A 17,263-nucleotide genomic window follows, 5' to 3' on the forward strand; every position below is an offset into this window, starting at 1 on the left:
AACTGTTAGAAAGAATATATCATCTATATTCGTAACTGCCAACTCATTAAGAGTCGGGAAGATAACATACACTAGAAGTAAATGTGTTTATAAAGATCTATGCAACTTGCTTTTTTTAATTCTGGAAAGGAGAGGTGGAAATCACTGAATACCTTCACAAACTATCACTTTATTTCTATGAATAGTCAGTCATGTGGTTTTATGCCTGCTACAAATGGTGTTAGTATTTTAGTGTCACACTGGCTGTGTAGCTGAAAGGCTAACCACTCTCTAAACGAGCAACACTTTTACACTAGCAACAGGTGCAATCAGCAAAAAAAAAAAAAAAAAAATTCACTATATTTTAAACAAGTATAAGATACAGAATCTTAGAATATTTAGAATACATTAAAATAGTTTCATGCAGAATAAATACATGCTATATACTACCTTTTATGTTTTCCCAGCATCTCTTTACATACCCTTACCTTCGAAATGTAGGCGAGGCAATATCTGGATATTTGGACCCTGGCTGTCTGAGCCCTTGAGTCCCACAGGCACTGGCAGAGGTGGGGCTGGATTTGGGGGAACCTGACAAGGAAACGCTCTCTGAATCCGACACTGCTACTTTCTCCTTCTCTTTGTCTGTTTGGTTGACAGTGACTGGACTCGAGCGCCCTGAGCCGATCTTAGTGGGTTCTCTCAGTTTGGAGGTGGTGGCCCCAGCTGACTTGCTGCTGACATTGGAATCAATGCTGCTGGTGCTCGACCTGTGGCCACCTCTCCCAGGGATTCCGCTGGTGCTGGACTTAGAAGGGCGGGGCAAACTACGGTACTGGAGGGTGGTCTTCGAGCTCACGTGCAGGACAACATCATCTTGATTCTGGGACCCGTCCAGGCTGGTTTTCCTTCCTGCATTGGACTTCCCACCAATGGCAGCGGATTTGGGGATTTTCCCCAGTGTAGCTGAACCACTTGTGATGGTGGCACCGCTGCTGGTAATCATAGTAGAAGCCCCTACACCACTTGGCTTCTTGTATCCAAAAGAACTGCTGGCTGTCGATCTTCCAATGCCTGACGGTGGCTTTTTCCCTTCATCCCCGCTGCTTTTCCCTGCATCTGAAGGAGACCTTTGCAAGGATGATCCTTTAAGAGGAGTTTTCCCTTTCTCAGAAGCTTTGGCATCGTCTGTCTTCCCTGATTAAAGAGAAACACGCAAATATGCTCATTTGAATATTTTCACCTGAGAACACGTCCAAAACCAAATGTAAATCATGAATGCTCTTTAGCTCTTTCTATCACCTCGGTTCTGAAATATTTCTTGTTTCAGATCTAAATAGGCATGCACTCCAATAAAATGAGAGGATTGAGTGCAACGCTAGAAAAAAACATGGCTGTCAGAGGCACTGTGATGAACTTGGGGTGATAGAGTGTAAACATGTTACTTCCATATTTGTTAAAGTCTTGTATCTTATGACAATGTTGCCTCAGAGGGATGTCACTCTTTACTCTCTAGCTAAGTACTAGACAAAAAGTTAATCTCACTACCTTTATCATGATATTATCTGAAGTACCCCATGATACCACACTTCCGATGACACTGTTTATAAAATACGGGGAGAGTCCTAGAAGACAGATGGTGCAACTGAGCGGGATTCTTTCACTCTTTTCTTTCAGCAAGCTGAACAGAAGCTGCAATGCTGAGCACTGTAACTCTCAGGTTAGTGGGGCTGCTTTCAGCTCTTGGGTTTGTGGTTATAGGTAGTGGAATTCACACAATCAATACTAAACGTACTCATTAACAAGTCAGGAAAGTGAGATATTTATGGAGAGCTTCCAGGTCCCCTTCTAGGAATTTGGCAGGAATTTGATATCAGGTTAGGACTCAGGAAGTAGTCTCAAGATGATAATGCTGAGGTGTGTGTTCTTTGTATCTTGATGGGTCTTATTAAGAACCTAAATACGGTAATCACAAGGCCTTTTGGTCTATTATTTGTTTGTTCCATAACTACCTTGTTTATGACCTAGAACTGACCTTATTATTTGCATGTACTTAAAATAGTATAAAAGCAGACTGGGAAAAAAATAAGCCCTTTCAGTCTGAGAACTGACGGGAGTCACTTTATAGTGTTGTCTAATTGTCTTTCTCTTTTCAGTCCTCCCTCCCTCCCTTGAGACCCAGTTGACTGACTAAGCTGCCTTGGTCAGTTATCATATTTTCAGAATTAATACTGTACCTATACATGACCTAAAGTGACCAGAGTGAAATACAGCACATAGCAACCCCACGCTATGAGTGTGATCTCCACGGGCCTCTCAGATTGTCATAATCCCATGGGCCTAGATGACAAAGTATGTAGATTTTAGAATACAATCATTAAGAACCTGGTTATTAAAGGGAGATCTAAAGTACATGAACACAGATGTCAAACTAGATCACAGGTCAAAACTCTTCTGCAGAAGCCGGGCATGGTGGCACACGCCTTTAATCCTAGCTCTCAGGAGGCAGAGGCAGGTGGATTTCTGAGTTTGAGGCCAGTCTGGTCTACAGAGTGAGTTCCAGGACAGCCAGGGCTACACAGAGAAACCCTGTCTCAAAAAATCAAAACTAAACCAAAACAAACCAAAACAAAACCTCTTCGGCAGAGACTATCCCAAGCGACAAGCCTACCAGGGGTCTTGAGTGCACTTGTGCTGGTTTTCTGCCTAGCTGTAGCTGGGGTTCCTCCCTGGGCAGACATGCCTCTCCTCCAGGAGCCTGTCTGAGACACAGACAGGCTGGCTTTCTGCCCTGTCTTCTCTGAGTCTTCAGCAAGTCCAGAAGTAGCACCCTTCCACTTGGCAGCTCCGTCACCATGGCTGTCAAAATCTCCCTCAGCTTTCTTCAGCTCCTCAGGACTATCCCAGGTCTCATCTGTTGTCGAACGTTTCTCCGCATCTGTTTTCAGCTGTAAAGAAAAACCTTCCCGTGAAAGAAAACCTATAAAGCCTGAACCCAGAGCTGAAATGCAGTTTCAGATAACTGGAAGGAAAAAACCATGAAGCCCTGATTTATACTTCAGAAGAACGCAAGAGACGATTCTATTTTTAACTACGGTCTCACTTACTTTCATCAATTTGAGCCATAGAATTTCCCTTTGTAGATATTGGAGAATGTCAGGATTAATAATGTTCAGAAAAGCCTAATTAAACTTCACACGGGAAGGGATTCTTCTATGACAAACGTTGACCAAAAAATAAGCTAAGCCAAGACAGAATATATCCAATGCTCTTTCTTGATTTACCAGTCACAAGTGATCCCAGTAGTTTGTGTTTTTCTTTTTAGATTAACCAAGAAAAATCAAATGTTAGAGTGTTCTTAAATTTGATTTTTAAATAAATCCGTATTAGAAGAAGGGAAAATGCCAATGTGGGTCTTTCTGGGCTAGACATCAGCGAATCTACCGAAGTTACTTATGGTTGTCAAAAGAGGCTGGGGTGGGCATTGCTACAGTTCTGAGAGATACAACTCCAGGAAGACTAAAATAAAAACACTTCAGGTTCCAGTGTTGGTGAGTCTTTATTATATCTGCTCATGTGACTTACGCAAATACTTCAGATTAAAGAATTGAACAATAACTTAGCATAATTCTACAAAAAAGAAATGGAGAAAGAAATAGACAGAATCAGTGGGGGGAGAGAGGGAGGATGGCTCTCACCTGAGTGTTCTTCCTGGAGGGGACAGTGATGTTGGAGTAAGAACTGATGGAGGACGTGGTGTTGAGATCATCTGTGCTAATGTTATCAAGTGTATCACTGAGACCACTGCTCACGGAACTGCTGTCATCCCAGCTAAAGGAAAGACATGAAGCAGCAATGAGCCAGACACTGGATGAACAATGTGAACCTCCCCCCCCCCCCCGACATTTCCACAGTGTTGTTGTACAAAACCATCTTCTATTGCAACAATTTTCTCACCATCCATTTTGGAAACATATTTATAAGAACTGAACATCTGAGAGGGTCTTCTAGCACCTGACTAAGACAGATGCAAATACTCACAGCCAACCATCAGACTGAGCCCGGGGACCCCAATGGAAGAGTTAGGAAAAGGACTGAAGGAGCTAAAGGGAATTGAACCTCATGAGAACAATATCAACTAACCTAAGACAACCCAGAGCTCCCAGGGACTAAACAAGCAGCCAAAGAGTACATATGGAGGGACCCGTGGCTCCAGATACTTATGTGCAGAGAATGGCCTTATTGGACATCAATGGGAAAGGAGGTCATTGGTCCTGTGGAGGCTCGATGTCCCAGTGTAGGGAGGATGCTAGAATGGTAGGGCAGAAGTGGGTGAGTGGGTGGAGGAGCACCCTCATAGAGGCAAAGGGGAGTGTGGGAGATGGGGAATGGGATGGGATGTGGGACTCACGGAGGGGAAACCAGGAGGTGGGGTAACATTTGAAATGTAAACAAATAAAATGATTAATAATAATTTAAAAGAATTGCATGTCTATTAAATAACAGCCATACTGGTATTTCAGAAGAACCAGAAGACATAGGTTTCAGGTAAACATTTGCAGTGTGAATAAAAAACACTGAGAGAAGAGTAACTCGCCAGCTGAGTCTCTGCACCCACCCACAAAGACAGCCTGGAGTCATAACGTACCCCAGAAGTAATTCTTGGTTCAAAAACTGTTTGCTTTAGCCAGGCATCTGAAAATCATTCCTTGCTTTCCCCATCTTAGTATTACAACCATTCAATCACGTTTAAATATCAAAATTTACCCAGTCATCTTATCCCTCACAATTCTAAAGAACACAAGACAGCCTTCTATCTGACCTTCCTGTTTTTGGCCTTTGCCACACAACTTCAGTTGCGGCTTCTGTGTGAGTAAACAAAAGGTCATATTGGGGGCCTGGAGAGATGTCCGTGCTGTTAAAAGGACTCATTGCTTTTGGAGGGGACCCAAGCTCAGTTCCGAGCACCCACAAGACAGCTTAAAGCAATCTATAAATCCACTTCCAGGGGGTCTGATACTCTCTTCTGGCCTCTGTGGATTCCAGTTATCCATGTGCTATACATGCATGCGTGAATGCAAAACTATTTATGAACAGAAAAAAAATAAATCTTTTAAAATAATCACATCTGGTCACTATATTGCCCTGCTAAACCATCACAAGTTTTTCCTCCTTTATGGTCTAGCTTCCAAAGCAAAGCATGTCTCGTGGGGTGCATAAGGAAATTTACCAAAGGGATAAGATAAATATCTGAACCCCTTCACATACTTGTTTGGCTATCTAAATAAGTATAAAATATGCTATATTAATAACCAAATGCATGCTAGGTTGGACCCCATTATTCAGTCAATGTGTTTGAAGTTATGGCACATAAAAACTTCAGAATATCTAGATAACTTGAAAGACAGTAGGGATTTCAGTGTGTAAGAGGGAGACCATTGTCTGCTCATTTGCTGACTGAATTCCAGCATGTTGATACATTACTACCCACCTGTGCTTTGATATATGAATTGATGCACCATAGATATACATACTATCCATAAAGCAAAAGTAAGTCTCACGAAATGAATACATGGCTTTAAACACATTCCACAAATGATCCAAACATTGAAGATACTATTCAAATATTCATCATGAAAGCACAAATAAACCATAAAGGGGACAAAATGAATAGACTATAGAAGCCCCATCCTAAGTTGCAAATAACAATGACTTACTAAGTTTCATATGACACAAAAGTAATCTAAGAAGAAAACTGAATTTACCGACATAATACATTACTAGCAGAGATCTTTATAAATTAGACTATTATCAATAACAATTATATCCTAATGTGTATTTTATACCATGAGAGAAATACCCAACTTTCATGAGTGCCCAAATCTTATGAATATCTTTACTATATATTATTTTGTAACTTTCCATATTATTAGCTACAGCATCAGCAAATGCCTCTCATGTCTAAGCTTCCTTGCAGAAAACTGCCATGCAGTATAGTTCTGTCTATTCTCTACACCAAAAGGGAGAAAAAAAATACCCATCTTTAGTAAGCAAATCAGCATAATTGAGTCCTTTCTCAGTTGGCAGTCACTCAGTTTTTCTCTAGAAGGATTGGTGGTTTTTCAAGTCCAAAGTACCTTCATTACTTACTAGAAGTAGCATAATTTGGATGCATGGTTTAGAAGAGCCTGAAGAGAGCCTGTATTTCCCACATCTCCCAATTCAAAGAGCCTTCTAACATGCTTTAGGTTCATAAATTAGCAGAAATAGATCATGTAATTTGCAACTAAGAACTTAGTCGATACAATTATCAGTTTTTAAATGTAATTTATAGCTTACTCATTATTTCTTTTAGTATTTGTACTTGACAGGTTGAATATATGAATATAAGTTATTAATATTGTATTTTGAATACCACTGTATCAATTTAAAACTCAACGTCAAGTTTCTTAACAAGTATATGTATCCTATCAAGAAAATAAGAGATAAGTTAAAGGCTACCTGAAAGTGTTAACTTGTATCTAATAAGGGGTTGGCATGCAAAAGACATATATATTTACTTATTTACTTGCATACACACATGCATGTGCATGCATAAGTATGTGAGTATGTGCATGTCATGTATCTGAGTGCATGTGTGTATGTGTATGTAGTTGTGCATGCGCGCGCATGTGTGTGTGTGTGTGTGTGTGTGTGTGTGTGTGTGTGTGCGATGTGTGGAGTTCATGATACCATATTGTTTATCAGGGCTTTATGTGGGTCCATTAATAAAAGCTACGTCTCTGGCTTAGATAGAAATCTAGCATTACAAGCTACACAAACATGAAACATTGATCCCACTGTGTGTCTACCACCTGGCCAAGACATCGCTCTGAAGGTGAGAACAGTATTAGCAATGTGAACTCACCATAAGCTATGCTAAATAGATAAAACAATTACCATTTAATTACCCTTCCTTCCCAGAATCCCCTCTCCCTAGTACAGTTCCTATAATCCACCTAGAGGCTCTATTGGACCCATCTGCCTTATAAATACTAAACTCAAAAGGTTTAACAATTTTAATTTATTTTATTTATTTATGTCTTGCTCTTCCAGGTGCTCTCAGAGCTTAGCATCTGCTTTTGGGAACTCTCTAGGCTTCTATATTCTTTCACAAAGTTCCACTTCCTGCCATGTATCTGCTGCTGTCACAAGGCTGACCTCCATGCAACTTACAATCGATGGCGTGGGTTGTTTCCATTATCTTTTCCATTGTCCACCAAGCAGCTTCCAAGAACTAGATCTAGCAGCCCAGAGCACGTTTCTTTTAAACTCTATTAGTCTTTTCCTTGGGCTTTTGTTTGAGGCTCTTCATAGTTTTCTTATTAATGAGACTAAGAACCCCAAGAGGGTATCTGAATCCTGTGATAGCAAATGGTGCCCATGGAGGGACTACCCAAAATTTCCAGTAACAAGAAAAGAACAAGTGGTGGGAGTGAGTTCCACTCTCTGAGTTCCTTAGGTGGGATGGCATGTACAACTTAAGGCTTTAGGGCAAGGACCTTTGCCTGCTGAGACATCTCCTTCTCAGTCCTTACCAATAGCTTTTTTCAAATGCAAGTACTGGCTTCAAATATTGTGTTAAAAACATTATGTCTGCTATGATCACAACAATAAGATACTCCTTTAAGTGCCCCAGTACAACACAATAGCCTTAGGTTAGACTTATAGAAATACTAATTCAATAATATCATGAAGTTTCAATCCCTCCTTGAAAACTGAAAGGAAGTCTGCACTGAACCAATAGAGGGGATATGAAAACTAAATTTCAAGTCAATCTTGATATAATGGGACTAAAATGGCCAGAAGAGTCCTGCGGGGATTTGACTACTCTCACAGGTTATACATGGTTGATAGACTATTGAATGTATTCAATTTTACAAACATCATACCGCCCTTGAACTTTTCTGTTCCCTTCTCTGTTTCCTTTCCTGTCCTTTCTTGAAATGTGTTTATGACCAGCATTGAATTGTCTGTCATCTACACCTTTCTCCTTTGGGTCCTATAGTATTTCTTTATTCTTGAGAACTTTGAATTACTCACTATCTTGCCCTCCATTATGTTAACTTACCTTAGAGGATCCTCTTTGGCAATGGTCAACATTTCCACAACTATGGAATCAAGGCTAGGATTGTGTAACTCCAATCATTAGCTAACCTACAGTTCTTTCCTGACTACAAGACCTGGGTTGCTAGCCTTACTTGCAGTCTTTGTTGTTGTGGTTCAAGAGTGTCCTGTCAAAACCTACTCTATGAAGTTCATGTTATTTTTTTCCCAAATATTCTTCTTTTAGTTCACTGGCATTTGTGGTGGTTTGAATATGCTTGACCCAGGGTGTAGTACTATTAGCAGGTGTGGCCTTGTTGGAGTAGATGTAGCTTTGTTGGGGAAAGTGTATCACTTTGAGGGTGGGCTTTGGGACCCTCATCCTCGCTGCCTGGAAGTCAGGATCCTTCTGCCTGCCTTTGGATCAAAATGCAGAACTCTCAGGTTCTTCTCCAGCACCATGTCTGCTTGGATGCTGCCATGCTACAGCCTTGATGATTGTGGACTAATCCCTGAACCTGTAAGCCAGCCCCAATGAAATGTTGTCCCTTATACGAGTTGCCTTGGTTATGGTGTCTCTTCACAGCAATGGAAACCCTATCTAAGACAGTATTATTTGCCAATCCTACATCAAATATGAAGCCTCATTTTCAGTGAAGTTGTCACCATGGCTGGTCACTCTTTTGTTAGACATTCTTCCTTTTTACTCAATGCTTATTTCAATAATATTGCTAAGAATGTATTCTCACTCACTGTGATGTATAAACTACATTTTTTTTCCAAACAACTCACTGTTTACTGGGAATAGCAACTGTGATAAATGGATCTGATATGAACTAGTAAGAGCAGTGACGGGGATTAGTAGTAAAAAGGGATGGTGTGATAGTCAGGATTAGTCCTCTGAAGGGTTGGTATCTTCAGGATGACCATGGCAGTAGTGAGCAGGTGGGATACTATGCTAATCAGGCTGCTGCTTCATCTTCATCATGATGACCCTTCATTTTTAAGCTTGTGTTTTCTGCCTTCTTTCTCATACTATGAATAATGAACTGTGCTTTATTTATCTTTATAGACCCAATAGATAATGTAGTGTCTGTTGTTGACTAAGCCTCTAAATTATATTGCTAAATGAAGCTTTGCTTTTGAAAATCCTGCTTCTACTGGGAGACTTTAAACTGGGTTAAGTTCAATAATAAATGAATGATTTATTAATTGTTATTGTATGTATATACATGTTTTAATTTCACTATATGTGTGTGCCGTGTGTGTGTGTGTGTGTGTTGTCAGAAATGCCAGAAATGTGTATCTGATCTTCAGAACTGAAATTACAGAAGGCTTTTAACTGCCATATGGATGTTGGGAATTGAACCTGGATCTGCTAAAAGAGCACCAAGTGCCTTTCACCTATGAGCCATCTCTTCTCAGAGACTATGAAGTGAAAGTTTTGAGCAAAATTTTGTTCAAAACAGTTCTTTTTAAAGCAAATTAAAAATAATCCTTTTGAAAGATAAAGGAGTTATTTTTCTAATCTTAAGTTTCCATGACATTTGACTTTCTTCATTGATTTTGTAGATAACAGAACTCTTGATAGCAACGATGCAATTAATTCTGTTGATTGTCACACATTTAATTAAGTTGAAAAAAATCTTAATAGAAAAAGTTTTTAATGAAAGAATTATCAGCATAATTAGCTCTGAGTAGTAGGTCTCAAATCTCATCAAATATTTTCCCATCCTTCCACTTTTAATTGCATTAAGATCTACTAAGTGTCCTTAACTATATTCTACAAAAAGGCACCTCATTATTTCTGACAAATTGCACATCTATAGTTCTACTGAATTTTACCTTCACAATCTATGATAATTTCATAAATTGTGGGATTGCTACTCACATATTTTTATTTATATGTTGTAGGATTTCTATCTTGATGCACTATAAGTAAAATTATTAATAACATTCACAAATAAGTCTTTGCATGGACATAGTCTTTGGTTTACTAAGTCAGAAAGCAGTCCTATGTCGAATGGAAATAAAACTACAAACTATTTCCCATTGACTATATGTAATTTTGCATTCTCTATCTGTTCCTGTCTGTCTAGGTCTATGTCTGTCTGTCTCTATCCCTGTCTGTCTGTCTATCTTACTATTTGTCTGTGTGTGTGTGTGTGTGTGTGTGTGTGTGTGTGTGTGTATGTATGTGTTTGTGTGTGTGTGTATATGGGTGTATGTGTGTGTATGTGTTTGTGTATGTGTATGTGTATGCATATATGTGTGTACATGTATGTGTGTGTGTGTGTGTATGTGTGTGTGTCTGTACTGGTGTGGTGGATGCATTCACCTTTTAGGATTCATGTATAGGCCAGAAGTTAAAGTTAGGATACCTTATTAATCGTTTCTACATCTTATTTTTAATTTTATTTCCATTTGACACAGGATCTCACTATGTAGCTCTGGCTGGACTGCAAATCACCATGTAGACTAGGCTGCCTGAACTCACAGAGATCTCCCTGATAAACTTACAGGCATCACCACGATGCCCATTCAGGATATTATTAATAGGATTTCTCACTGACCCTGGGGCTCACATTACATCTAGTCTGGCTGGCCAACAATATCCTGAAAACTATTTTCTTTCTCTGGTGCTGGGGTTTCAGAAGCCAAACACCAACCCTGAATATCACCTGAGTGTTAGAGATCTGAGTTTTCACTGCAGGCAACTGAAAACTGAACCACCTCCTAAGCCCCAATTTTGCACTCTTAGCTGAAGAAACAACTATTGCAGAAATCCCTTGGCCTTACTGTCGCAAGAGTGAGGTTTGTAATTTTGATAAAATAAAGTAATTAACTGTGAATAGTTCATAATCTTCTTTCTATTAAAACAGTCCTGTTCCAGATTACAGGTTTCTACCATCCATTTTTATGAATTTTATGTTTCTCATAGCTTTAAATTAGGTAGAATGCCAAATTTCTTAATTGTATATACAACATAAAATCTAGATCAAGTTATTGGCTTATTGTATAGATTTATGGCCTTTCCTGTCTTTTATTAATTTAGTTTCCTTGGTATGTTTATGATAGTAAACAAGTGACTATATGCATGTTGGTTTATTTCAAGGTTCCCTATTGCTTTGGTTTCTGTGAACATTTTAGTGGTTATCACCACCATGCCGGAGCCTTAGAAACAGGTCATATGAGTCCACCAGATTTATGCATCCTTTACAAAGATGCTATAGCTATTTTTGTCCTTAGCATTTGCATACGATTTCAGAAGCAGCTCCTGAGCGTCCAGTGAGGAGCTTCCGGTTGCTTGGTCTGCATTTTATTAAATATGAAACTGTACTGGGAAATTGACATCCTCTCTCAATCCACAAGCAAGGAATAGTTTTCAACATTTTTTTTTTTGCTTTCTTTAATTTCTTTATGCAATGATTAATTCTTTGAATCCCAGAGCTTTGAAAAAAATACGCTGTGTTATATCATGGCAGCTGGTGAAAATTTAAATGTCCGTGTTTGATTTTGTTGCTGTTGTTATTTGTATATCAAATACAATCAAATTTTAAACCTTGGTTTTGTATGGCATAATCTTATCAATTTCACTGATTGCTTTTGTGATGCTCCAGCGTGAAGGTCTTAAGATTTAAAAATAATTTCCTTTTTGTTATTTCTGCATGTATCTCCACTTATGTCTGCTGTGAATACAAGAAGTTTAACATTTCCTTTCCATATGGCTACTCCCATATACTTAGCATACCAATATGAGACCAAATTGAAAGCTTTTCATTTATAACAATGATAACAGAAACATCCAGTCATGACAACAGTGTTGCTATCATCCTTCAGACCAGGAAGAATGTTAAAGAATGAACATGCAGCCAGGTGTGGTGGCGCACGCCTTTAGTCAGCACTTGGGAGGCAGAGGCAAGCGAATTTCTGAGTTCGAGGCCAGCGTGGTCTACAGAGTGAGTTCCAGGACAGCCAAGGCTACACAGAAAAACCCTGTCTCAAAAAACAAAAAAAAAAAAAAGAATGAGCATGCACTAAATCATACTGGAAATAGAAGAATAAATATTTAAAAGGCTGGTGAATTTTTTAGCAAGTGTCAAGAACTCCTTGGCATGAAAAATATGAAATTAGGATTTTATATCAAATTCTAAATTAAATCCCAAATCATCTCAGAATAAGTTGAAGACTCCACTGAAAATATGAAGTTCCATTCTTTAGAAGAGGTTTTCAAATCACAAACTGATCATGATCATAAAGATAACAACTAGACATTATGAAACAATTTTTCTCATTGAAAGTGTGACCTGAGAATAAATTGAAAAAAAAATATACAGTTTATGGATTAACACTTAAAATTATTACTCCATGAAGGACACATGAATAAACAATAATGATAAATATTTTTGAAAAACCAAAGAATCTTACTAAATAATGTACAAAGAAAAAATTCAAACACCTCAAAAGAATATGAAGAACTTTAACTTTTTCAATATGTAAACATGCTAGCTAACTGTCAGCTAGTGTCTATAAAGTCCTCACTAGTAGCTAGATATTCTTCTTTGTGCTTTCTAGTCACTACTTCTTGCAGCAACCCAGCAGCCATGGATATAAGATCATTTCTGTATTTTATAGACAAGGAAACTAAGGCACAATTACACTAAGTAACTCACCCAATGTCTCACTTACTAAACAGATTTGATCCAGATCTGCCTAGATGCAGAGTTCAGCTGGTTAACCCAACCAAAAAGAAAATATGCCATCAGTGAAGTTTTTAATAGTTTGAGATAACTTCAAATGTTGTCAACAAATGTTTTAAATCTAAGTGATTATTTAGACTAATACTGTTGGCAGCTACCACTTCATCTTAAAGCACTGGACTTGTGAACAAAAGTTTATTTAGAAAACATTCGTCTTGGCATCCTTTTTCTTCACAGTTTAAAGGAATAAGCATTGATACACTCCGTGACATAGATCTGTTGAAAGCCGTGTGTGTGTGTGTGTGTGTGTGTGTGTGTGTGTGTGTGTGTGCGTATGAGCGTGTGCATATGTGTGTGTGTGTGTGTGTGTGTGTGTGTGTATGAAAGCACACTTAGAAAGCTATGTGCTGCATGTTCCCATTTCTTTGATAATTAAGTGATGTCCAGTGGTTAAAGGGACTTCTCTGTTGGTGGGCTTCATACACATGTTGAAACTCAGAAATGCATGCTAGTAATACAAAAATTATACAGTCTATTAAATAAAAATGTAACCAGTTAACCATTAGGCAGATTCCTCCTCGTCAACCTATTAGAATATCAAATGAATGAGAAAGTGCTTGGAGAGATATTCTACTTTTTCGCTTAGAAACAAGGTAAAGCCAACTGTGGCCACAATCACCCCTGGGTACATATTTGAAATGTGCTGGGTACAAATGTGCTGTGTTTATTTTATAATAGAGACTTTGAAAATATTAGCTGAGTAATTGTTATAATCATTTCAAAAGAATTTGAAACATGTTACAGAAGGAAAAGTTAGCCTGGTGATCCCTGTTATTGGTAGGTCACTGCTCAGTATCCCTCTGTGTTGAACATAGGGACTTCACACAGCAGGTCTTTGGTCAGCTCTTAGGCTAATCAGGTTTCTATGCTAACTGCCCTACCTTAGCGTGTACAGTAAAGAGATGTTTTAATAGAGAATGGATATTTTAACCTCAGGCATTCAAAAATAACTGTAATTTCAATTTGGCACCTTATTTAATTTCTACTAATGATATAAAGGAATTATGCCAATTACTTATTTCTCTGGATACACTCCTCTTTTAACCCATCTTGGTTATAATCAAAATACTGCCTACTGAGGTGACCTCATTCTTAATTTCTACCAAAAAATGTTCACTAAGTATTGAGTTTTAAGATTTTTGTTTTTAAGGTTGATTTTTACTAGAAGCTAAAACAAGAAGTACATTTGTAAAATATGTTAGTTCAAATTTGAATGGCTTGATTACATATTGTAAAATTATTTAGAAAACATTGCCATGAATCTTATATTTCTCAATATTGGAATGTTCTTGAGACAATGGTCTGGGCAAACATTTGAAATGAATAAAAAGGTTCAGTGATAATATGATATTCATAATCTGGGTGCTTGCGCATGCATATTGCATTCTGCAGGGATGCAGCCTTCTCAATGAGGTCTGACTTAGTCTTTTAAAAAATTATCACACCCTTTACTGCACACATATGTCATATTACCTTCTTACCCTTGCCTCTTATATTATCAACTACCATCAGTCTATATATTATTCATTCAATTAATTTATCTCCCTTTTTCTTTACAGAAAAAAACATTATAGCAGTTTCTGATAGCTGAGAGGCTTGTTTATTTTATCCATGGTTGCTTTTCATGCTACCAGGGGAAAATATCCTGACTGTAAGAAGCACTCAATCAAAGCCAGATTTTATAAATAGATCATTAGCAGTCACTTTCTGACTTAATTCTTAATGCTGACAGTAATCACTGATCATGAGTAGAATAGTGAGTGCTGCATTTGATTTTTGAATAGCACACCTACTGTATTCCTGTTCTTAAGATACTAGTTTGATGTACTACACAGGTCTTGAGCCATGCCCCAATTTCTTACCAAACTATGTTTTTATTCTGAATTCTAAATTAAAGCCTGTGTATAGTTGGCTCCATATTAAAGCAATTCAGAATTAAAAAAAAACATGTTAATAACATTGAAAACAAATTCAACAATGAATTTGTCAGTAGAAAGCAAGAGAGATATGCATTTAAAATATCCATTCACATCCTTGAGATCTGAGCACCATCACCAGCTCTATAGAACAATACACTAGATGTGTTTAGAAACAGCCCCATGCGTTCATAAAAAATAGAGATGGACATTTAGTGTCCTTCTATTGCTGTGATGAAATACCTGGACAAAACTGCAAAATAGAGAGCAAAGGTTTTATTTTTGTTCACAAGTTCAAATTATACAGCATCATAGGTTTAAGAGGGAAAGTTCTTCAAATATTATTTACACCACATCTACACTAATGATCAGAGAGATAAATGAATGCATGAATAATCAGTATTTAAAATTTTTAAATACTTGGATGACTTTATGCAATAATACAGTCTAAGACTTAAAGACTTAAATCTGAGGTTTGCTGCTGCCCACAGTGTCTTCTCACATCCATTAACATAATCAAGACAAACAGCCACAGAGAAGTCAACTTAATGAAGATGAGCTTTCTTTCTGGGTGACTCCAGGTTTTATCAAGGTGATAACTAAAACAAACCACCACAAGCATTTAATACAAAATCAGAGATATTTAAGTGTAGGTGATATATATATATATCATATATATATATGTGTGTGTGTGTGTGTTTGAGAGAGAGATGCTGAATATATATATATATATATATATATATATATATATATATATATATAATGATGGATATATAACATGTGATATATATAGAATATATCACATATTATACATATAATATATGCATGTATATGAAAGGGAATTTAAATCTGAAGATGTAGGCTCTCAAAATCTAAAGTTGCATATGAATGTCAGAAAGTCCAATGTCAGCATTCCCAAGGGGAAAACAAAGTCATAGAATATAACTATTTTACTTTAAAATTTTCAAATATTTAAATATTTAAATTTTAATATTTTAAAGATTTTACTGAATATTTCTTAAATATGGAAACAACTTCTTTATAAGAAGGAAAACAAATAAACAGTAGTGATTATAGGATTATTTTTATAAAGTGTTTGGATTTGCATCCCGAAATAAAGGAAAAATTAGATAATATTTGCATTGTAGAATTGATTCACTAAAAATACAAACATATTTTAGGATATATTTTCCTATATGATTATAAAATAATGATATGCATGTCACTTTCAAATTAGGTTCTAGACACAATGAACTTCATAATAATAAAACGTAGAGAATGGTCTAGGCTGGGAGGTTAAGAATCAAACTGCTAACGCTGTGACTTTTGTCCTCCCAAGTATATGAACTTGGAATTTCATAGTCCTAAAATGCTGTAATTACATCACTAAACACAATGCCTGCTTTGGGCACTGGAACTGCTGAAGTATATATGTGTTATTACTACAGGGTCATTGTTAGAAAACAGTATAGAGTTATTACAAGATAGATTATTGAGCATTTCCTTTGAATATATTTTATTATCATAAAGAAAAGATCAGGTCATCATGGGAAATGAGAAAGATCAAAATTCATGCATTAACGTTTAAAAATAACACTAGACTAAATAATCTCTCAATTCAAAAACCTTATATAACTTCACTACAGTTTAAAGCTCCTTATACCTATCAATCTCATTTTTTTCCACTGCCTTTTTCCCAGTATGTTTTAGAATACAATAGAAACATTTGCTTATGAATCCTTCCACACTTTATCAAAATTCACTAATTCTTCCATATCCATATTTGCTTCTATTTTCCCTGAAGCATACTGTGACATCCTGTAGACAGCTGGTCCAGCCACAGCATTGCAGCCAAAAAGCAAGAGTTGGACCTTCAGCAGCAGTGCCCAACACAACTTCAGCCTGGTATAGTTCCTTAACATTTATAGACAAAATCAGAAAATGCTCCAGCCATGGCATGGGCTCTGCAGGCTCCAATACTCAAATGTGCACATAATTATGAATCGCTGACAAAACAAAGGGGAAAGGAAGGAGTGAGAAGCAGAAGCAAGTGAGGTGGGGAACAAGCAAGTCTGCTTGCTTGAGGGCATCACATTGAAGAACAGCGGGTCAACAGCTGAGAGGTAAAGTGTGGCCCTCTGTAACACAGTGACGGAAGAAGAAAAGCCTGCAAGAGAGAAATCCCAGAAGTACCCAAACTCAAGAGACATATTGAACTAGTGTGGTAGGCATGGGAAAAGGCAAGCATTTTAACGACCAAAGCACAATGAACAGACACAATTTAAAATTATACAACCTTGGGGGCGGTGGGAGGTAGGGGGACCCTCTAGAAAGCACCAGAGATGTGGCAGGTGAGAGACTCTCGGGACCTTTGATGAAATGGCCAACAGTGGGGAGAGGGAACTTGTAGAGTCCACCTCCAGTAGAAAGACAGTATATCAAGTAGAGGGATGGGGTTGCCATTCCACAGTCAAAAATTCTGACCCAGAATTGTTTCTGTTTGGAAGAACTGCAGGGACAAAA

General features: G+C 37.6%; 1 protein-coding gene across 10 annotated transcripts in view; it reads right to left on the reverse strand.

The window, feature by feature from the left end:
* The window catches only part of Nav3 (neuron navigator 3), a 737,122-nt gene that overhangs the window by 82,741 nt on the left and 637,118 nt on the right, over positions 1-17,263 (reverse strand). For all 10 annotated transcript variants that reach the window (XM_029482745.1, XM_029482744.1, XM_021173799.2 and 7 more), the window contains 3 exons: positions 3,678-3,810; positions 2,651-2,927; positions 468-1,176 (listed from right to left, as the gene is read on the reverse strand). In XM_029482745.1, coding sequence (XP_029338605.1) covers positions 468-1,176; positions 2,651-2,927; positions 3,678-3,810 — 1,119 coding nt within the window. The remainder of the gene's footprint in view (positions 1-467; positions 1,177-2,650; positions 2,928-3,677; positions 3,811-17,263) is intronic.

This window comes from Mus caroli, chromosome 10 (assembly GCF_900094665.2).
Source record: "Mus caroli chromosome 10, CAROLI_EIJ_v1.1, whole genome shotgun sequence".
NCBI lineage: Eukaryota > Metazoa > Chordata > Mammalia > Rodentia > Muridae > Mus > Mus caroli.